The 23,378-nt window shown below is 41.0% G+C and overlaps 2 protein-coding genes across 4 annotated transcripts in view; one reads left to right on the top strand and one right to left on the bottom strand.

The window, feature by feature from the left end:
* Positions 1–3,721, top strand: part of LOC125283002 (THUMP domain-containing protein 1-like) — a 34,017-nt gene extending 30,296 nt beyond the window's left edge. The window contains exons 5-6 of one of the 3 annotated variants that reach the window (XR_008958706.1): positions 1,634–1,668; positions 3,090–3,721. The gene's annotated coding sequence lies outside the window, so the exon portion shown is untranslated. Of the gene's footprint in view, positions 1–1,633 lie in introns of all 3 variants that reach the window. The other 2 variants (XR_008958705.1, XM_057310240.1) reach the window with 2 other exon arrangements.
* On the bottom strand, positions 235–22,282 carry LOC125283506 (acyl-coenzyme A synthetase ACSM4, mitochondrial-like). The gene is given in 15 exon segments (XM_048225491.1): positions 235–330; positions 1,472–1,591; positions 3,858–3,957; positions 4,054–4,181; positions 4,658–4,759; positions 4,895–4,975; positions 5,695–5,818; positions 7,516–7,595; positions 9,764–9,920; positions 10,740–10,883; positions 14,793–14,924; positions 14,926–14,998; positions 15,993–16,203; positions 18,168–18,417; positions 22,107–22,282. Coding segments are annotated over 14 exon segments (1,740 nt in total). The 5' UTR covers positions 18,369–18,417; positions 22,107–22,282; the 3' UTR covers positions 235–243.
* Positions 22,283–23,378: the final 1,096 nt, after the last annotated feature.

Raw genomic sequence — 23,378 nt, 5'->3', positions numbered from 1 at the left:
GCTGTTTTGAACCCTGCAAGTCATTAAAATCATTGCCTTTGTCAGTTTGGTCATCATAACCGTTTTCTTTCCAAATATTTTTGGATTTTTATTTATTTAATTTTTGGCTAAGTACAGAACAAAAAATTGAGTTTTTCAGCCAGGAAAAGTCTTCAGCACTGTAAGAGAGTAGTCACTAAATTATCAGGAAGCAAGGACTAAAAGTAAGCCTGTAACTCCTTAATGCTATAATTTCTTATCAGGCTATGTTCGACCCCATTCATGGTCTCTCAGAACGTTGCGTTTGATTTTCCCAGTGATTGTCTTCGGGAGTTCTGGAACAAATTCCACCTAATTAATAGAGAAACATACTATGAGACACTTGATGCCACTGTGACAATCCCAGTTGTCAGTACAATAGGGAGAGCTTTCATGTAACTGGCGAGTTTGGGTCTGGGGATGTCTAGTCTAAACTCATTGAAATTCTTGTGTTTATCGTCCAGTTGACATTGGACCTACACCAGGAGTTTTTAGTGCAGAGGCTATATGCTTTGTCAGAAGAATATAATAAACCCCTTACTCCATTGCTTCTAGTTGAAACTAGACCTGGGCCTCTACTGCCCTAAAGAAATAGAAGCCACACCTAAATGCACAAAGAAACAAGTTAATTCTTGGGTTTTGGGCTTTAAAGAGCTGGGTCCTCCCCCTTTCGGAGGGAGAATTTTGATACTTAATTTTGAGTACAAGTTTCCCCTTACGTCCATGGTAAAAATCCTCCCTTTGTTTCCCTCCCTCAAGATGTTACTATTTTAAAATTTTCTCAAACAACGTTTTTCTGAAAATCAACTGGTGACTGATTTAGTAAATTTAATGGAGAAAATATAGCTAGTTCTTAGGTTGAAGTTAACTACCTTTTGGTTGCAATACCAATTGAAATGGAATTCTCATCTTAAGGATCAATATCAACCAACAGTATTCCAGGATGAGAAGGAAAGAAGTTGCAGTGTCTTCTCTTTTATACAGAATTATTCTTAAATCCTCCCTTGAAGTTTTCAGGGAAGATTCCGTTTTTTTGGATAACATCTTTTTTTCTGAGCCTTAAGTTTGGTCAGTTAATACATAAAGGCTTGCGCTTTGAAGAGTATTATGGCTTGAGAGTACCGATAGCTGAATCAGGGGCTGTCTTTAAATTTTTCCACAGTTGTTTTTTTTTTTTTTTTTTTTCCCCTCACGAAATGGGACTGATTAGTCTTATAAGGATCCTTAGTAGTTATTCAGTATTGCAGAGCTGGTCAAAACTAGTTTATCAAACATCTAAGTGTCTCAAAATAAATTTTTTAAAGCAAAATTGTTAGGGCTAAGCAAGTTGGAATAGGTGTCTTCTACTTATATAATGAGCTACCATAAAGTCGAAAGCTAATAAAATCTATGTACTCAATAGCTTAGACCCTTGTTTGGTAACACACTTAACTTTTGGGCAAAAAATACTTGCCTTCCTTGGATATTTGTAAGGTGCAGTTGACTTTTTCACATGATCCTGAAGTTCAAGAGTTAATTTCTCTGGGTTGGATGATTTAAAGGGTGCAGATAAGACAACAAAAGCTTTCACTACCTGCAGGAGAAAAGTCAATTTATTTCGATGTTTGTTTTTCAGACACATCAGGAGTTTGGAATCAATGCTGAACACAGGTACTTATAATTATTTGTTAACAGCAGCTTGAGTGATGAATGCAAATCCAGAGATCACCTCTGAACACAGCTTGGGTACAAGTGGGGTTTGAGTGGTTTGTGAGTGTGAGGAGTGCAGTGTTTCAATAAAGCTAAAAAGTTGAGTTTTATTTACATGTCACACATGTATTTAACATTTCAGTCAGACTAGTCCTATATATTATACGGGCAGTCCTTGATTTGCAGATGACCCCTCAAACCTACACTATTAGATGTGTGTAATAGGGAGACAAATGGAGGTTCCAGAGAATATGGTTTTAAAGGGACTTGAGGAGGCTTGGTGGAGGGATTTTGTATGCTGGGAGATGAACTCTTGGGAAGGATCGATCTACCCGTAAAAGGTCTTTTTTGCCTAATATTTCTTGCTTCTCTTTGGAATACTATTCAAAACCCACCAATTAGATAATTATTGAGATTAGTTAATTATAGTTTAAGTTATTAATTACTCATACATTGATTCCAATTGGTATTTACTTCTAATATTCAGATGAAACCAACTATATGGAGAGAATGAGAATATGGTAGCAGGAGAAAAGTACTTTGGAGAATGGAATCCATTGGGTGTGGAGGTGGTAATGGAGGTTTCAGTATGGGGTCCATAGAGTCACTGCAGAGGGTCACTGGTGTGTAAAAGGCATCAGAGAGGGCATCTGCGTGGCTCAGTCGGTTAAACATCTGCCTTCTGCTTGGGTCATGATCCCAGGGTCCCGGGATCGAGCGGCACAGTGGGCTCCCTGCTCAGTGGGGAGCCTGCTTCTCCCTCTTCATCTGCCACTCCCCCTGCTGTGCTCTCTCTGTCAAGTAACTAAAATCTTTTTTTAAAAAAAGGTGTCAGAGAAAGAGGTGTGGGAGGATGCTGATATACAAACTGTTTTTGAAGTTTTGCTATTACTGAGTCTGTAAGAAACTTCCATGAGGAAAGGAAACATCTCCCTTCCATACTACATGGCTTCCTCCTAAAACTGAGGCTGTTACTGTCATTCCCCAAGTTCCTTTTCATTAGGTCCTGGGTAGGCTTGTGGGACTTATTTGGGAACCTGGCCACAGTCTCCTATTTGCATTGTTTCTGTGAGAAAATGCATTCTGATTTCCATGACAATCATACGTACAGTAAAATCTGCTTTTTCTTATGCAGCATCTGTTCTCCCCTTTTAGTAATGGTACCCTGATTTTCCTACAGAGTATTACTCTAACCTCTCTCTGGTGGTGTTGACACTAACTTCTACCTTCAATGACCAGCATATGATCCTGGTCTGTCCAGTGAGCATATACGATTCCCTGGACCACATTGGTTAGATACGTGATCTAAGATAGGCAAATGTTATTCTGGGAGTCGCTTGAAACTGTTGGTAAAGGAACTGTCTCCTTTACTGGTTGTGAAGCTATGTACGTTTGGAATCAGTTGCTACCAAGTAGGAAGAACCTGCCCGAATGGAGCCAACCTAAAGAACAACAGCCAGGAAATGAAGAAAAAGTTTTGCTAACTTCGCATGAACCCTCGGATGTAGCTGTTGAAGACCTCACTTACGTGTGAGCCAGTAAATTCCTTTTTTTTTTTTTTTAACTTAAGTCACTTTGAGTTGAGTTTCTGTCACTTACCACTAAATGAATCCTAATACATCCCCATTGGAACACAACTCATTTGTAAAGTTGAGTAACCGGATGATGGGTATTGAGGAGGGCATGTGTTGTGAAGAGCACCGGGCGTTATACGCAACTGATGAATTGTTGAACGCTACATCAAAAACTAATGATGTACTGTATGTCGGCTAACTGAACATAATTTAAAAAAATGAAGAGAAGGGGCGCCTGGGTGGCTCAGTCATTAAGCATCTGCCTTTGGCTCAGGGCGTGATCCCGGCGTTCCGGGTTCGAGCCCCACATCAGACTTCTCTGCTAGGAGCCTGCTTCTTCCTCTCCCACTCCCCCTGCTTGTGTTCCCTCTCTCGCTGGCTGTCTCTATCTCTGTCAAATAAATAAATAAAATCTTTTAAAAAAATGAGAAAAAAATAAAGTTGCGTGCCTAGTATACATTTTTGGCACATGTGTGCTTCATCATGAGAATTACATGACTACTACTTGATTCTCCAGAGGAGTCAAATGGATAGAACTGGAAAATATGAAATTGCTAGTTTAAGGACATTCACTACCTCTCCTCTGATTGGATCCGGACTACTGACAACAGCTGATTCAACAACTGCTGGGTGTTCAATTAGCGCACTCTCCACTTCAAACGGCCCAATACGGTACCTAGAAGAGGAAAAGAAGCCCTTGATCACTACATCACCCAAGTAGGAGATCCCCCCTGGCAATCTGTTACTCTCTAAGAGTGGCAGATGTACAAACCCAGAAGATATGATGACATCATCAGCTCTGCCAACAAACCAGAAATACCCATCATTGTCCATCACTCCTCTGTCTCCAGTGACATAAAAATCCCCTCTTACTGTGGCAGCAGTTTTCTCTGGATTGTCCTAGGAATCAAAGATGACTTTGGACATTAATTTGGTCAGATAGAAAAAGGTGTATGACACCCATGAAGTGACTAGTACCTTGCACATTCTATTTCTAAAAAATTCATTTTTTAAAAAAAAGGTAGTTCCTACTGTAGAATACCAGAGGTTCAAGAATATAGTGAAAAGGAAACCCCTCTTGCACCTCTTCTGCCCTGTATCACCCCCTCCCTGCCCCCTGCAGCCTGCCTAGTTGTCTTTTCTGAGGACAAGCACAGCAACTTGTTTCTTACACATAGAATTTAATCTTTACAAAACTCTTAGGAGATAGGTGATATTCTCCCCATTTTACAGTTGATGAAATAGACTTGGATTTTGTGACTTGCCCAAGGTTACGCAGCAACATATGGTGGATATGAAATTTGGACCCAAGTCTGTATGACTCCCTATACCGCCTTTCTATTAACTTGTGATGAGCTCATTCTACGTTTTTGTACCACATATTCAGAGAAGAAACAGAAGGGCCGTGTGGACTTCAGTCTGAGGGCAATTTCCCCTTCTTTGCCAGGTGGTAGGATGTTGCCATTTTCATCTACAATCTAGAATGAAAGAAACAATTTAGGTTTCTAAAATTTTCTTTTTACAAAATGAAAACAGGTTATGAATAGTTGTACAATGACTAGCAGAAAACTGTAAAACATTCTTCTTTATTGAAATAGTCAGATATTACCCACCTGGACGTCATAGGGTAGTACTCCTTTCCCCATTGAACCCGGTTTAATTTCTTGTCCTTTTTGATTGGCACAAATTATTCCCTATTGAGAGAACATGTTTTATATAAGAATGTAAAAATTCATTTTCTGTAGCTATTTATATCATGACAATATAAGACTCAGTTTTGACTGGATTGATTTTCCCATGCTTGTCTTCTGGACACACACACACACACACACACACACACACACACACACACTATTTTAGACCAGTACTTCTCAAACATGTGTGTCAGAATCACCTGGAACATTAATTTTCAAGCACAGGTTGCCAGGCCCCATGCCAGAGTTTCTGATTGAGTAGCTCTGGCTTGGGTGGGGTGGGGTGTCTGAGGATTTGTGTTGCTACCAAATTCCCACATGCTGCTGCTGCTGCTGCTGGTTTTGGGGCCACACTTTGAAAACTACTTCTTTAGACTAAAGATCCCATTTAATGCACCTTGGGATAAATTCCCCACTGGGGCTCTCTGGGGTCCTCAGTGCTGCTGAGAAGATGAGCCACTTGATTCTGACCCTATCCAACCCCTAACACCTCTGAGACTTCTGCATGGGTAGAAGACAGGAAGACTGCAGTGAATAATCCTAATTCCCCTCTGGCCAAGCCAAACTGGGCAGTTCAGAGGTTTTGGTAGTCACTGGCAAGGTAAGGTATTCTGGGAAACTACATAAAAATTTAGAGCACCAAGGGGGCTCTTTAGGGGCTCCTCCTGGGGTAGAAAGGCCCCAATATGCTAAGCTTAAACTTTGCCCATTAAACATACCACTTCTGTCTGTCCGTAGCCTTCATACAGTTCCAGCCCAGTTTGTGCCTTCCACTGTTCCAGCACCTCTGGGTTGAGTGGCTCCCCTCCTGTCAAGCAGTGTCGTAGCTTCTTGAATTTGTATCTGCAGACACAGAGTCTCATGGGGTCTTTGGGGAGAAGAAATCTGAGTGGCTTTCATTAAAAAATTATTAGGATGTTCTAGCAACAAGCAAACGAGCTAGGAAAGGCAAGTTTTAGGAAGGTTTGTTCAGCAAATATTTTTGAGCACCTACTATCTTACCAGATATGGTTGTAGGTTGTGTGGGGCATATTTGTGATTAAAGTAAATTTCCTGACAGAGCTTGCATTTTAGCAGGCTGTTAAAGGAGGGGTGAAGGTAAGAGAAAATGCTGATAATGATCTTAAGCACTTATTATGAACAAAGTGATAAAACAACTAACATTAATTGAGCATTTACAGGACTGTGAGGGCTTTAGGAGCATTCTCATAATCCTCACGCCCTATTTTACAGATAAGGAAATTGAGGCTGGGAGAACTTAAAGAAGTTGACCAAGGCCTCATGAAGGCCTGAGCTGACTACTCTTCCCCTACCATTTGTTGGGTGTCTAATCAAATAGGCCACTTACATTGAATTCTCAACACAAACACATGAGGCAGCTCTTAATCCTCTCTTGTGGATGGAATTAAGGGAGGCTTACTTAGCAAAGTCATCTCGAATGTCTGAGGTACAGAGCCCCACTTGTTTTCACCACTGGCCTTACTACTCTGCTTCCCGCTTTCTCAAGTGAGAAAGTCTGGAACAGCCTGGCTCTAATGTATTGAGGGTCCAATGGGCAGGACCAGAATTGTGCTTATTCAAAATAATGCTTGAAAGCCCTTGAACTACTCTTGAGATGTGAGCAAGATGCTCACATTTTGAGGGGCACCTGGGTGGCACAGTCAGTTGACTGTCCGACTCTTGTTTTTGGCTCAGGTCGTGATCTCAGGGTTGTTTTCTCAGGATCTCGGGTTCGTGAGATCGAGCCCTATGTCAGGCTCCATGCTCTGTGCGGAGTCTGAGTTTCTCTCTCCCTCTGCCCCTCCCCCCATGTGCTCCCTCTCTCCCTCTCTGTCAAATAAATAAATTAAAAAAAAAGATGCTCATATATTGAGGGCCACAAGGGCGTTGACCCTGACTAGGATAAGAGAAGGTTCAGATCTGCTTTATTTTGTTTCATAGCACTCTCCCTCCTGGACATCCACACGTGGGGGGATAGAGGATGTGCCAGTCTGCACTACTTAAATTGTTACTACTTACATTGTTTCTCTCTTCCTTTCTGTCCTCATGTATTCAATTCATATTGGTTAAGTAAATGTACGTTGCAAGTCCTCTAGGGGTTCAGTTGATTTCAATAAATTGATTATAATCTTCAAGTCATAAGACTTCATTAGCTTTTCTTCAAGGCTGTATAAGTGCAGTTGTATTTTGGGATGGAGGGGAGTTAGTTCTCGGACTGTAGGGTTCTGGTTGTCCCTGAGAAAACATGGAGTTGCCCCTAGAGGCTATCCTTAGGGACAACTGGGAGGTGATTTAGGCAGTATCTGGAGACATATTTGACGGTCACCAGGGAGGTTCCACTGGCATCTAGTAGGTGGAGGCCACATAGAATGCTACTCAACATCCTACAATGCACAGGACAGCTCCCGACAGCACAGAATTATTCAGTCCAAAATGTCAATAGTGGCAAGACTGAGGAAACCTGCCCTGAAATGGGGAGATGTGTGATGCTGGACTGCAGCTTTTGTTTGTGCTTCAAATGGAGATTTCCACTCAAGTACCTTTTCAGATCTTTCTGCACAAGCATCCGGTACACAGTGGGAGCGCTGCACAGGGTCGTGATGGGATAAGTGGTGAACGTCTGGATGATGGAGAAAGACAGTTGTCAGAAGCGGTTGATTAGAGGCCACAACTAGAGCTGACGTCTGCAACCCCTCATCCTCTTTCATTGACATGTTTCCATCATATGATCACTACTAGGAATAAGAAAGCAAGTATTTATTAGTTGTCACTAGTGACTGTATGTCTGTTGGGAATTTCCAATTATTGGAAAGAACATGTGTATCTTACAGTAACAGACATACACAATCAACTTCAACAGAAAGTAAATTGTTGAACTTGAGACCAGCCCCAAAGTATGAACTGGTTTATTCTACCTTAGGGCTGCAAATTACCTTTCATGGTGGAATTTTGAAACCCCCTGCCTGGGGCGTCTGGATGGCTGCCTTCAGCTCAGGTCATGATCCCAGGGTCCTAGGATTGAGCCCCGCATCAGGCTCCCTGCTGCTCCCTCTCTCCCCTGCTTGTGCGCTCTCTCTCTCTCTTAAATAAAGAAATAAAACCTTAAAAACAAACAAAAAAAGAAACCTTCTGCCCATATATTTCTACACAGTACTCACCCTGGATGTAAATTAACCTACCAAAACCTTCCAACACTTTATCTATAAAAGACACCAGTCCCGGGGCACCTGGGTGGTGCTGTTGGTTAAGCCTCCTACTCTTGGTTTACACTCAGGTCATGATCTCAGGGTCGCAAGATTGAACCCTGCATAGGCTCCGCAATTAGCGCGGAGTCTGATTGGGATTCTTTCCTCCTCCCTCTCCCCTTCCCTCTGCTCCTCCCCTTGCTTGTGTGCTCTCTCTCTCTAAAATTAAAAAAACAAAAACAAAAACAATCCCTTTGAGTGGATTGATTAAATGCATTAGTAAGGCCATTTTTCAGGACTTTCCTTAACTGTTTAAGATTTGATGGGCTCATTTTACCTCCAGCTCCTCACAGAAAAATAATGACCTAGGCATGTTAAATCTAGAGAGATACTCATGTTTTAGATGTGCTATATCTAGAGAGATTCTACTATGTCACATAATGAATTGACAGTTTGTATTAAATTTAAGCATTTGAGAGAGTATTTTCAAGATGTATTTCTAGGCTATCTGGATTGTCAAAGATCAAGAAAAACTTTTGATTCATAAGTGAGCCTTTCTACTATCTGTACTTGCTCCCTGGATTCCAGCTGTTCTTAATAAGTGTAAATGCATGTAACTAAGAATAGTGTAGTTCTTAGAGCATTTAAAATACACATACTATCTTTGTAAAATAAGAGTATTCTTATTTTAATAGACTTATTTAATATAAATGCCATATATCTTAATATATCTTATTTAGTATGATATTAAATAAGACTATTAAAAAAGAATATATTATATTTATTACTTAAATATTATATAGTATTTACTGTTTTATAAAAAATAATATTCTTATTTTTAAAAATGCAGGATTTAGAACTGCAAAGTTAGTTTATCTACTCAGGGCACTTTGTAAACCTGACATAAGGATCCTAGTTCTTATGTTACCCACCATTTCTGTTAAGACCCTCAAGCCATCTTGTCAGACCAGTTAGCAAAATAACAGGGTGAGTATAGCTTTTACTCACACACAGGTGTGGTGTTTAATATGTATTTCATTAAACATAATTGGTTTTTCATGGTTGAAAAATAATTGGCCTGAATCACATCTTTCTAAAGGCTAAAGAAATCGAGCAATCTGATACCTCAGTCTAGCTGTGTCTGGCTAAGAAGGAGGGACATAACTGGTCTCAAGACAAGTATTGGGTTCTGAGAATTAACAAAGTGAAAAGCACAGGGTGAGGGGAGAATGGAAGGAGCTACTCTGGGAGAAAGGTGACCCCACCTTCAGTCTTCTCTACATAGGGTTTTGGATTTATCATCTATTGTTTTTGTTTCACGGAATCAGAAATCAAAGATTTGTTTAGACTTGAGTCTTGTAATCTGTTATTCAGAACCTTTAGAGTCCTGAATAGTTTGAAGCATGAGAGTGTTGTGGGTGTTCCTTCTCTGTTAAATACATTCAAGAGCCAAATCCCCAGAGACTTCATTTTTTAGAAAGGAGTGATTTCCACAAGCCCAGGAAACTGTATTCTGAAGAATCATTTCTTTGTGGTTTTGGCAGGGGGTGGGGTGGGGTGGGGGGAAGACAAGGGAAGGATGTAGCTAGAAACCATGACTTACATCCAGGAAGGTATCAGTGTCAAACTGGGCCATCCGATGTACAAAGACACAGGCTCCCTGAAGCCAGGATGAAAACACACTGCCAATGGCAGCCTTGATCCAACCAGTGTCAGACATATTCCATATGATATCTGAGGACTTCAGGTCTAGCCAATACCTAAATGATATGGAGAAGCAACAAGACAGACCAAAAAACCCCAAAACAAAACAAAACAAAAAGCAGAAAAGCAAACAAACTGGAATCTTTGAGAACTGGCTAGAATCTCAATGGCTACAGAGAAGCATCAAAAGAGAGAGGCCCAAAGGCAGGATGAGTGATTCTATCTCCCACTTTTGTTAGAGGACTTTCTCAGAATCTAGGTAATCTGAAAGTAGAGAGGGAGGCTGGGTTTGACATGATATTTGTTCATTAATGCAACAAATATTTATTGTGCAAATATATGCTAGGCACTGTTCTCCCTAGCATAGTGAGTGAGATAGACCAGATATCTGCTCTTACTTTAGCAAGACAGATAGTGGATAAGCACACAATAAAATGAGTAAGAATATAAATCAGTATCATAATTTCAAATAGTGATAAGTGCTCTGAGGAAAATAAAACAAGGTAAGGTGATAGTTTTAGGATACCTAGGAAAGTCTTTCTAGGTGGGTGAATTTACCTGGCAATGAGAAGGAACCAGGCATGCTGTTGTGGAGATGGGGTCAAGGTTGGTTCCTGTATATCACCCTGTGTATCATCACACAAGTGCACTCCTTAATCCCGTGACCTATTTAACCCATAAATTCTTGCTTGATCTGCTGGTGAGATGGTGCCATTTACTGAGCTAAGGCTGGGCAGGGGCATCAAGGATTCTGTTTTATAGATGTTACACTGGAGAAATCGAATAGTCATCCAAGTGGGGGTGTGAGCTAGGCAGTTGAATATACATGTTGGCAGCTCAGGGGAGAGTTTAGCAAAAACGGTTTTCTTCCCTACCTTCCACAGAGGGTGTACCCAATTCTGAGGCTGCTCTGAGAGTGCTGGGCCATCTTGGGAGAGCCTGTGGTCCCACTGGTGAAATAAATGGCCATTGGTTCTTGACTTCCTGTCTCCACACAGCTATGCTCTGCAGAGGCAGATCTGTAAAATATGGGTCCCAACCCAACATGGTGGCTGAAGATGGCAGACAAGTTTAACTCTGAGACTATATATATATATTTTTTTCTCTTTTCCTTTGCTACTTGTGCCCTCTTAATATCAGAAAACAGTTAATAGAACAAAACCTAATCCAAAGCCTCCTTGAAAGGAATTTCTCAATAAATCTTAAAGGGATTTTGGAGATCAATGCAAAGCTTTAACAACTCATTTCTCTCTCTTTTTAAGCACCACCTCTGTATAGGCCACATTGATAACCAAGATGACTTTCAATATCAGTGACAAAAAGATGTGTATTTTATTTACTTAAATATTTTTTTTCTAAGTGCTTTTTTTTAAATCTGTGATTTTTAAAAATCAGTCATGAGTCTGTGAATTGTTTATTAACATTTCAGGAGGTTTTATGATTTAAAGGAAGATCCTTTGGCATTTGAATCAAACTTTTTAATACTTTTTATTCAGCATCTTCATCACTGGCAGACACAGTTAGGTGCTTACCATATAGCATACCATTCTTCTTCCTTGCTTGTTCTGGTATCAGCAGTTATATGCTTCAGGGGAGACTGTTCCTTATATAGCTCCAGGGGTTGAATCTTGATTATCCTAAACCAATTGTGGTAATTCTCATGCCAGAGACTGATTTAGGAATGGGCACACATACAGTTACAGTCAATGAAATTTAAAGGCTTTATGGAAAGGATTTATGTTTCCTTAATACAAATCAAAACCACAAAGAGATACCACCTCACACCTGTCAGAATGGCTAAAATTAACAAGTCAGGAAACAACAGATGTTGGCAAAGATGCCTAGAAAGGGAAACCCTCTCACACGGTTGGTGCGAATGCAAGCTGGTGCAGCCACTCTGACAACAGCATGGAGGTTCCTCAGAAAGTTGAAAAAAGAGCTACCCTATGACCCAGGAATTTCACTACTAGGTATTTAGCCCAAGATACAAATGTAGTGATCCGAAGGGGCACCTGCACCCCAATGTTTCTAGCAGCAATGTCCACAAGAGCCAAACTATGGAAAGAGCCCAGATGTCCATCCACAGATGAATGGATAAAGAAGATGTGGTATATATATACAATGGAATACTACTCAGCCATCAAAAATGATATCTTGCTATTTGTAGCCATGTGGATGGAATCAAAGGGTATTATGTTAAGCGAAATAAGTCAATCAGAGAAAGACAATTATATGATCTCACTGATATGTGGAATTTAAGAAACAAAACAGAGGATCATTGGGGAAAAAGGAAAAAAACAAGATGACACCAGAGAGGGAGACAAACCATAAGAGATTCTTAATCTTAGGAAACAAACTGAAGGTTGCTGGAGGGGAAGGGGGATGAGAGGTTGGGGTGGCTGCGTGATGGACAGTAAGGAGGGTACATGATATAATGAGCACTGGGAATTATATAAGACTAATGCATCACTGAAGTCTACCTCTGAAAGTAATAATATACTATATGTTAATTGAATTTAAATTTAAAAAAACAAAAAACAAAAAGGAAGAAAATGTTTTCTTGTTCTCAGAAGAGTCATGAGGAAGGAATGCTGCATTTCTCCTCCCCACCCATCTTGTTTTCTGGACTTTGGATATTGTTGTGAAAGTATATTATATCTGGAACTACCCTAGGTATGTTGGAATCGCTGGGAGGGCGTGGGGTGCAGGAAGGGTAGGGACGGATTAGTAGATACACTGAGGATGGCACGATGGAAAGATGACTGAATCTGGGTCCATGCTAACTTCATCGTAGTACTGAATAACCAACTCTCATTCCACTCTACCTCCGTACTTCTTATTTGTCATATAATAAAATTGTGTTGTTTAAGCCACTTATACTTGGGTTTCCTAGTACTAAAGACAAGAGCATTCTCTAAATAGATAACAATAACAGTATCTGTATAAGATTGTCTGTATAGACAGCTTCAACATTTCCTTCCATCCCTGTGTAAGCATGCCACTCCCTCATTGAGGAATGGAGCCTATGTCCTCTCTCCTTGACTCTGGGCTGGTCTTAAGGCTAGCTTTCATGGGTGGAGTGTGACAGAATTTCTTTGACTTCTCAGCTTAGGTCTTAGGCTTTATAGTTTTCACTTTTCACTGGGAGGAACGCAGCCACCATAGAAAAATGTTCAGACTGTTCTGCTGGAGAGATAGACCATGTGTAGGCAAAGTGAGGTGCTTCAGCTAACACAGAAGCTTCAGACTTGCGAGTGAACCCCTTCTTGTGTCCTCCAGCTTCAGACAAGCTGATGTGAAGAAGGACAAGCTGCCTCTGTTGAACCCTGCATGAACTTCTAACCCACGGAATCCTGAGCAAATGAAATGATTGTTGGTTTATTCCACTAAATTCTGGGATATTTTATAGCTCAGTATTGGATAACTGATAGAATACCTGAGAATTTTGGAGACTCGTGTATCATTTCCTGAGTTTAAGGAAATAGGGTCAAGGATGCTATTTTAATTCATCTTGATGATGAGTGAATAAGATTGTCATTAAAATGGTAAAGCAATGAGGATTAATATATAAACATACACTATATTGTCAAACATAGTTTCATGAAATACTAATATGATTTTCTTGGCAATTTGCCTTCTCCCCCCCAAAAAAGATCACTCAGTTATATTTTTCAGTATATATATATATTTTTTTAATATATATATATTTATATATATATGCATGCATGTGTATATATATATGTGTGTGTGTATGTATGTGTATATTGTGTACACACACACACACACACACACACACACACTGAATTTGAGAAGAACCAAATTGGAATCAGAGGAACCACCCGAGGGACTAATCTAGGTGGGAGAAGATGTGGGTCTCCAAAGTGAGTTCTGCAAGGTAATCCACTGAAGATGAGAAGAAAAATTAGAATTTAAAAATTAGAAGAAAATTTAGAATTTTTTCTAATTTAAAAATTAGAAGAAAAATTAGAATTTAAAAAGAATTTTATTGATTCACCAGAGCGAATGGGATGGAGGGAAGGAGGCAAAGTAAAGAACTAGCAGGACTTGGAGATTGATTGGACTTGAAGGGTGAAGGAAGGAGGCAAGGCTGATCTGCTTTTAACATGGGCGACCGGGAGACTCACATGCTTTATCAACTGAGCCAGCCAGGCGCCCCTCAATAATTATTTTTAAAGATATTCTATAATTCAGCAATCAATAAAGAGCATCAAACTATGTTCATGGGATATATATATAGATATATATAGATCTATAGATAGATAGATCTATATATAGTGAAGCTGGTGTGTGGGGGCTGGAGAAAGGGGGATTTCTTCACAGTATCTAATACTGTGGGGGGGAAAATACTATTATTTTTAATGTTTCTCAATCCAGTGTGGAACCCTTTAATGTAAGGCTTTAAATTTTCTTTTTTCTTTTACCAAAAGAGGACACATTACAATCTGTGGGTGACAAGGAGATTTTCAATTAGTGATTTCACTGTCTGACTGACTCTGTTTCTTTGGACGCCTGAGTTTTATCTTTCTGGATTTTTCAGAACTGATTATATGTTGATGACTTCCAGATTTGTATCTTTAGGTCCTTAAGTCTGACACTCATGTATTGACCACCTGCTGAACATTTGGATGTTCACAGACCCCTCAAATCTTAATATGTCCAACTTTAAACTCTTTCTTCAGCTGATACTGCCCACCCATTCAGTCACCCATCTTAAAAAGCAGATCAACTTTGACTCCTTCCTTCATTCTCTAAGTCCAATCAAAGCTTCCATTAGGTGATTCTTTTATGGGAAGGAGTCTGGATCAACTGACAGTATTGCTAAGTCCTTGGAGGCAAGGAGACTCCGAGATACAGTTGGAATTGATGTTATTGCTGGTACTGCAGATGAGGCAGGAGAAGATACTCACTGAAATAATTCCTGGAAGCTGAGCCACCCATTCTGGCTGCGTGGAGACACCAGGAGTTTGGTCTTCAAGTCAGGACATTCTGACATGATGGACTCCACTGCTGGGACCACCTCGTCACTGGCCACAATACACGGCCTTGGATGTTCGTAGCCGATAGAGAATGTCTTTTGCTCTCAGCTGGGTTGTTCCTGGCATGAAGACCAGCCCTGGGAAGGAGAGAGAGCCCTGAGCTGAAATAGAACTCTTGTCCCTTTGGTAAGATTATGTACCGTGGAAACAGGCTTCGTGCTTGGGTGAGGAATACAGCCTTTAGCTACTCCTGTCTTTGTCCCCAGGGACATCCCACAGGCCCCTGGTCACCAGGAGATCCTTAGATCAGTGGCTTCAGAGATTCTATATTCAAGAAAGTAAATTCTGGATCATCTAGAGAAATGTATCATAACCAACTCTACCAAGAGACGTTACTATCCACATTTGCTTTGATAGAGCTTTGTGTTTAAATCCCAATTGCGGGGCTCCTGGGTGGCTCAGTTGGTTAAGTGTCTGACTCTTGATTTCAGCTCAGATCATGATCTCACAGTTGTGGGATTGAGCCCCCCATCAGGCTCCATGCTGAGATTCCCCGCCCCTTTCCCCTCTCTCTCAAAAAACAAATAAATAAAATCTTTAAAAATAAATAAATAAATTCCAATTCCATAGCTTTCTAGTTGTGTGACTTTGGACAAGCTTCTTAACATCTCTGAACCTCAGTTTCCTCTCTCGCAAACCTCTTTTTTTTTTTTTTGGCAACACCCACCTCTTAATAATAATAATAATAGTTGCTATTATTATTCCATCATGGTTGTTCTTCATCTCAACTCTTATTTTTCTGTTCTTTGTAAGCATAGCTTCAGTCGGAACTAACAGTTCAGAAAAACCTCAAATTTCATTCTTTCTCTCTTTCTGCATGATTTAGAAATGTTAAATATTGGGGCACCTGGTGGCACAGTCGGTTGAGCATCTGACTCTTGGTTTCCGCTCAGGTCACGATCTCAGGGTGGTGAGGTGGAGCCCCAAGTCTGGCTCTGTGTTCAGTGCGGGGTCTACTTGAGATTCTCTCTCCCTCTCCCTCCCCCCACCACTTGCATGCGCGTGCTCTCTAAAATGAATAAATAAAATCTTTTTTTTTTTTTAAAAGAAATGTTAAATATTGGCACTGACCTGTTCGCATACAAGCCACGTTTACAAGCCACCACTCTGGGATACGAGGCAGAATCACAGCCACTCGGTCTCCTCTCTTTAGGCCACAGGGCTTGGTGAGCACATTGGCAGCCTTTCGGGACAAGGAGCCCAGTTCTTCAAAGCTCCATTTGACCTCGTCCCCTCTGCCGTTCACCCACCACAGGGCTGGGTTGGCTGGTCTCTCTCCTGTCTGGCCATGGGCACATGGGAAAGAAAAAAAGCTTACATGACTGGTCTACCAAATAGATGGGACATCTGCCATTACTTCCCCTCAGTACCCGTGGTGGTGGATTCCGGTAAGAGCACCCCAGTTTGTCTTTGGGGGAACAACTCTCCTGTTGAATACAACCTAGGTGAGCAACCCATCAGGGTAATTGCCCACCCACCAGTGGGTGGCATGTGACTCATGTTGGACGAGTCAGACCTTCTCTCCCGGATTTTGAGTTTTCTGAGAAGAACCAAAAGAGAATATGGTTGAAACAAAACCTGTGTATGGGCTTTTGGTGCTTACGTATCTCCAGGAAGCTGTCCTTATTTCCTGGTCTTGCTGAGACTGACTGTCCAGCTTGCAACCCAGTTTTGTGAGCACTCCCTTGTCCAATAAATTTTTTTTCTTGCTTAACTTAGATTCTGTTCCATCCAAATAACCACAATTTGTGTGCTAAAGTTGATTAGGAACTTAACATCCTTTTTTTTTTACCCAAAAGGCTGAAGTATGGGTTTCATAGGTAACAAAGAACAAAATAGTGGGCCTTTGGGGGGAGTTCATCAAGTGATTGATTTCTGGAGGAAACTTCTCATATGATTCTGCAAGTACACTGTCTATGCTGCAGAACCTCTTTGCTTTATGTGTTACCTGGGGAAAAAAATTACTTCTCCTTTCTTCCCCTACCTGGAATATCTGGAATGCTCCTTTTACCTTCCCTGGTTGGAAAATATTTCAAAACTTAATTTCCATTTTACTTCCTCTAGGAAGCTTTCCTTAGGCTCCCCTTCTTCTCCTCTCTGACTTCTCTGTGTTTCTCCAGCATTATGCTCAAATGCCAGATGACTCCATTGCACTGTATCATAGGCCCTGCTCTATGGGTATAAGCTCCCTAAGATCAGGGGCTGTTTCCTGTACCCTTGGGACTGGTGAGCTTGGATAAGGAGCTTAACTTCTGTGAGGTCAATTTCCTTATCTGCAACCCCCCCCCCAGGGTGGCGATGGGGATTTGATGAAATAATATAGGTCAATATTTCTCAATCTTTAGTCATTGGAGTATCACGATTTTTGCCAGATCTGTCTACACCTGTGCTATTGTTCTTTGTATTTTTCTTTACATTCACTCACTTTTCTTGTACACATTTACTTAAGAAGGAAAATGCATTTACTCGTCACCATAATTGGAGAACCAGTACTGCTTGTTAAAAGTAGGTTACTGAAAAATAAGTATATTAAAAACAAAATATGCCCAGAGATTTTCAACTTCTACCTGCTCTTTTGTTCAAAAGAGAGTTTAGCAAGTATAAGAGAGCTGTTAAAGATGTAAATGGATTTAAAGGAAGACTTTCCCCTCAATTTAATAGGAAAGATTGATTCAACATTATTTGAAACCTTGTATACCTTCTGAGGCACAGGTCCTTGCAGTGAATTTTGGTAAGCACTGATAGGTAAGTATCTAGCTCCGTGCCTGCCATGGGGTGGGGTCAGTAAGCAGGGACTTGACCTGAGGCTACAGTGCAAACATGCAAGGCTTTTTGCTTCATTCTTTTCAACATCTGATTCTTTCCTAATCACTCCAATGATGACTATCATTATGACACCAAAGTTCAAATTACTGTTTTTTGGATAAGCCTGTGACCAGCCCAGACAGATGAATAGAGAGCAAAGAGCTGCTGCGTGGGACTTGGAGAAAATGAAGGAAAAGAGGCAGGATTCTTTAAGTAACCACTGTAAGGGAGACCGAGGAGGCTCCAGAGAAAGACAGCATGTGTAGTTGTGGATCAAAGATCTTCCCTGGGGAGAGAGGAGGGCAAGGGGAAAACAAACAAAGGAAACCAAGAAGGATGAAAGAAATGAATTAAGAGTGGTAAATGGACCACGGAACAAGAAATGGAAGCCTGAGATGTATGTGGATACCAAGCATCTAATAGAAGCCTGTCATGCCATACCTTCTCCTTTTGGGACCACTGGTCCAGCACATCCCCAGCAAAGTTAAAGTTCTTAGGCAGTGACTTTTCACAGCGATTTATGGCTTCAAAGTCAGCAAGAGTCAAAGGTGCCCAAAGCTGGTGATCTTTGTGAAGGTACCGGCCAGTTGGCTTTGCAAGCCAGATGAATCTGAATGTCTGGTAGCGGAAAAAAATCATCATGATTCCCGAAGGGCTTTGTCAACTGATATGGATGTGGAAGTTCTGCAGCCTGTGGGGATAGATGAGTGGAGAGCGTTAGTTTCTCCGGATGCTGTGTGGGAGATTGGGAAGTGGATTGTGGCTGTGTGCTTCCCCCCACCCGCAGGGAAGTTGGGGAACACCTGGAAAAGACCCATTCTTCTTTAGAGCTGTGGCAGTCAGCTTTTCACCAGTTTCCCTGCCACTGGCCTCTCCCTCTTCATTCTATGATCAGATTATACTTAAAAACAAAATAAAACCAATGACTATAGAATTGTCAGGCTCCCATCTTGTGTCCCTACCCTCTCCCCCAACCAAACTATAGACAAACAGAATATTTGCTGCCACAATGGACATTCAAGCCCCACTTCTGTCTGCCTCATGCTCTATTCTAACTGTATTTTCGAACTCCTCTCCTTGAATTTCCTCTTCCAGTAAAAGCAGTCCACTCACTTTTCATGAATGTCCATTTCTAGCTCTAAGATTTAGTCTGTCATTCCCCTTCCTTCTGGCTTCTCTGCCTTCCTTTCCCCTCAGTTCTTAATTATAATTGGTTAGGAACCTTGATTAAAGTCCTGCCTCAGCAACTTTCTGATGGTAGGACCTTGGGGAAATCGCATACCCTTCCAGCACCTCATTTTTCTCATCTGTAAAATGGGGGAGGGGAGGAATATAATACCTATCTCCTAGGGTTATTATGAGGATTTAATAAGATAATGTGTGTAAAATGCCCAGCATGTAGACCGTACCCTCAAAGTGTTAACTAATGCTTTTGTTAAGATTATTTTCATTAGTACCATGGTGGCATAGGTTCATGAAATAGTTTTACTTTATTAATCAGGAGGCCTGGACTTGACTCTGAACTCTTCAAAACTAGCTTTGTGACATTGGTAAAGTCACCTTCCTACTGCCATCTGTAATTTAACATATTTTTTATAATACTGTTATTTCCTCCTCTGAATTTCCATAATATGCATCAATATTCCTCACGTGACAGTTTTCTACCTTATATTATTAATCGTTTTCAATATATGTGCCTTGTCTCCCTAACCTACCTAGATGGTGTGGGTAGAGGCTGTGCATTTCATCCTTAGCACTTAATATGACTTACAGAGCTGTCTTCAATAACAGAGGCCAGGGTTTATTAAGTGTTTGCTGTAGACCAGGCATTCTGCATTCCTGATATTATTTAGCATACATGACAAACCTGTGAGGTTGGTGCCATTATTATCTCTATTTTATAGACGGGGAAACTGAGACCTATGTAGACTTAAGTAACTTGCCCAAGGTCCTCAATCTCATAGTGGCAGAGGCCAGGTTTCGACCCATATGGTCTGACCTCAGAGCTTGTGTACTCAACCTCTCTGCTATTCAGCCTCCTTTGTGTTGCCTTCTTTGATAAAGGTTTCTTGCTGAAGATGAATACCCTTATCTTTTTGCCTTTCAGTCCGACTTAGTTGCCTTGTATGGAATGGAAAAATCTGCAGGTGCAAAGAGTGCCTGAGTCTGCCGCATGGTAATAACATAAACAGCGAAACAAAGGGTGCAGGGTGTACCATCCCCTCGTTGTTGTTGTCAAACCTTCTTTGCTGCTCAGAGTGACATCTGGAGAAGCAAGAGGCCCATTTGGTGCAAATGCAATTTACCATAGCTCAGGAAGAGCTATTTCTAGCAATACCATTGGTATTAAAATCTCCATTATGTCAAGGAAGAAAGAAGAAGGACCACCTGGGCAAGCGTGGTGGAAGTAGCAAGAATAGAGAAGGGTGGGGAGAGGGAAAGTAGTGGGGGCCATGCTTATAATTTAGCATTTTGCTGAAAGTGAGACCCCTTTCTCTCCTAAACACACACACACACACGCACGCACGCACACACACGCACACACATGCGTGCATGTGCACTTATACAACACACATACTTGCATTCATACTTGCCTCTCTGGATGCCCTTTGCCTAATTGCTTAATATCTCCAAGTTTCATTTCATCTGTGCAATAAGAGTAATGGTAGCACCTTCTTCATTGGCTAGTTGTGGCGTTTAAGTGAGCACCTTAGCACGGTGCCTGGTGGGTAGCTAGGACTCAGTAAACGTTGCATGTTAAAAATCAATCTTCACAATTGTTTATGGCAGAGGCTTTCACTGTTCGATATCCCAAAAAACTAGAAAAGCTATTGGATTGGAGCCACCAACATTTTGGTGACTTATTTTTGCCTCTTTTAATGCCCTGTCACTGTGCTCCAGGCTCCAGGCTCAGCCCCCATCAGTCTGAAGCATTCTAGTCTTCACTTCCATCATTTTGACCTTTTTTGGTCCTGGTTTAATAATGAATTGGAAAAATTATCAAGACATGGGATACCTGGAACATTCTTGCTTCCTAAGGAGAATAGTGCAGATAATAGAGCAGATAGTTTTTAATGCAAATCTCCTTCATCTTCTCCTCCAAATTGAAAAATTATTTTTCATGAATTGTTCTGATTTCCCATACCTCCATAGATAAATTTGCCATATCATCAGATTAACATACCAACAAATCTAAAACTAAATATCATAAAATAGACCTGATCTGAATATACACTTCAGCATTACCTGCATTATGTGCATAATCAGTGAAATAGGTCTTGCATATGCAAACACAATCATTACTAATAAAATACTAATCAAGATATCACAGAGTAGGATTTTTCAATTAAACTAAAATTTTTTTTGCCAGTAACATTTCTTCTTTCTATCTCTTTGGTCTGCTATTGATTTTCTGGGTAGATTTGTACAGATAGGCCTATAGGGAGACCATGAAACTCTGAAGAGCTGCCATTTTGCATTGAACACAGCCATTTCCTGACTTTGGATCCTGTGGGAAGTTCATATGATTCCAGGGTCAAATATGAGAATTACTGACTCTTAGGTCAAGACATTATCTATGTAGAAATTTGTATATACACATATGTAACAAAATATTTCCTGAAGATATCTAAAAGGTGAGAGAATTTCAGTAGGTGATTTCTAAAGTCTTAGTGATTTCCAGTGTGTTAAGGGAAACTTTACCAGTGGAAAGATGTTTGAGCAATTGGTATGCACTCAACACTGTATTTTTTATGCACCATCTTGTTTAATTCTCTCAACATCCTTCGGAGGCAGGCATTTTGTTTTATTTTTATTTTTTAATTTTTAGAGAGAGAGAGAGAGAAAGAGAGAGTGAGTGGAGTGGGGTGAGGGTAGAGGGAGGAGAGAAATAATCCTAAGTGGGCTCCAGGCTAGGCTGACAAGTCCGACATGGGGCTTGATCTCACAATCCTGAGATCATAACCCTGAGATCATGACCCGAACCGAAATCAAGAGTCCAGGCGCTTAACAGACTGAGCCACCCAGGCACCCTAGGCATTTTGTTTTACCTATAAAGTGACTGAGGTTCTGAGAGGTGAGAAGTTAACAAAAGCCATTCATGGAACACGCAGAACAAATTCTAGCCTGCATTTGTTGTCTCCAAAGCCAATGCAAGGAAATGCTATCACAGATTTTTGCTATATTTCTATCAACTTTAGTAAAATAGAACAGTCCATTTTCCTGTCAAAGAGACATTTATCCAGGGTTGAATCAGCAGTTATCCAAGTACGGCAAGACGATGGGACTCTTAGTGCTCTGTTCTATACATTCAAACACACTTTCACAACTTCTCATTCACTAGAATCACTTACATGTTACCACATTGCATTTTTTCCTTACCAGAAAATGGTATTATTGCTCCAGAAAGGGCTTCAGCTTCTTCACAAAGACTCAGCTCCGTATCTGCCAAAAAATTGGTTCCTTCCTTCTTTTCTTTTGGTGGCATCTATGCCATTATAGTCCCGAGTCTCTGGTGCACAGTTGGGAGGATCATAATCCTGTGGGAGGAGAGTTGATGTTTCTCTGGACAGCCTGTGGTTAAAGCAACAGCAATTTATAAGACACAGCCGGGAGGGGAGAGAGGAAATGCAGGAGCAACTTCCTCTTACGGTTCAGTGCTAAGCCCCAGCACATTAGCGGATTATTCTTGTCCATGGAGCTGATGATATCAAGATCCATACTGCTCAATGGCCTATTATCAGTCTCCCATGATTTTCAAGTAGCCTGGAATATTGGCATGCTTGACTCTGTGGCATAGCTGGATATAGCCTGGCATCCTGGCAAAGGACAGCTAATGGAATCATAACTGAAGTCTCAACTCATTGATTAGAGTAGATTATGAGAAATCCTTCAAACTCCTGGCTTTTATTGAGCATTGACTATGCGCTAGCCACTACAAGGTGTCCGTCCTGACATGATCTCATTTGGAAATAATTTTGAGACCGTGTTGCTGACTGGTTTGGACATAAACTTTGCCTGCTTGTACCTTTGTGCATGTCAGTTGCTGGGAACAGGAATTGAGTTTAGTGAAGTCTGTGCCTAAGTGTTGCTTGTCGATGACAGTGATCAGACAGTGACACTTTTCACCTTCAGTATTCATTGGTACACCACATGATATCCAGAAGAGTGTATCTCTCATGGGGTCAGACATCAACAGGGCTCCTTGGTCCTTTAACGAATGAAGTCCCGAGGCTAAGACCAGTTTGGTAGACTGAATAAAGGCTCTCCAAAGATATCCATGTCCTAACCTCCAGAAACTGTGAATATGTTAGCTTATCCGGGAAAAAGGACTTTGCAGAAGTGATTAAGTTAAGGACCTTGAGATGGGGAGATTATCCTAGTTTATCTTGGTGGGTCTGATGTAATCATAAGAGGGAAGAAAGCCCCTGGCCAATAGCACAGGCTCAACAAATAATAGTGCTCATTAGGAGGTGGCATCCTTCCCCACCCCCCCACCCCAGACATTCTATTCCCCTAGTCCTACAGGAAACAATAGAGCTCAACACAGGCTGAGCTGGTGTGCGGGGTGGGTGCAGAGATGTTCCTGGAGGACATGAAGTTTGAATTGGGCCTTGGAGGATGGCAAGACTATGAGTAGGTGGAAAGGAGAGC

This window comes from Ursus arctos, unplaced genomic scaffold, assembly GCF_023065955.2.
Source record: "Ursus arctos isolate Adak ecotype North America unplaced genomic scaffold, UrsArc2.0 scaffold_117, whole genome shotgun sequence".
In the NCBI taxonomy this organism is placed as follows: domain Eukaryota; kingdom Metazoa; phylum Chordata; class Mammalia; order Carnivora; family Ursidae; genus Ursus; species Ursus arctos.
This window is presented reverse-complemented; position numbering and strand designations above follow the sequence as displayed.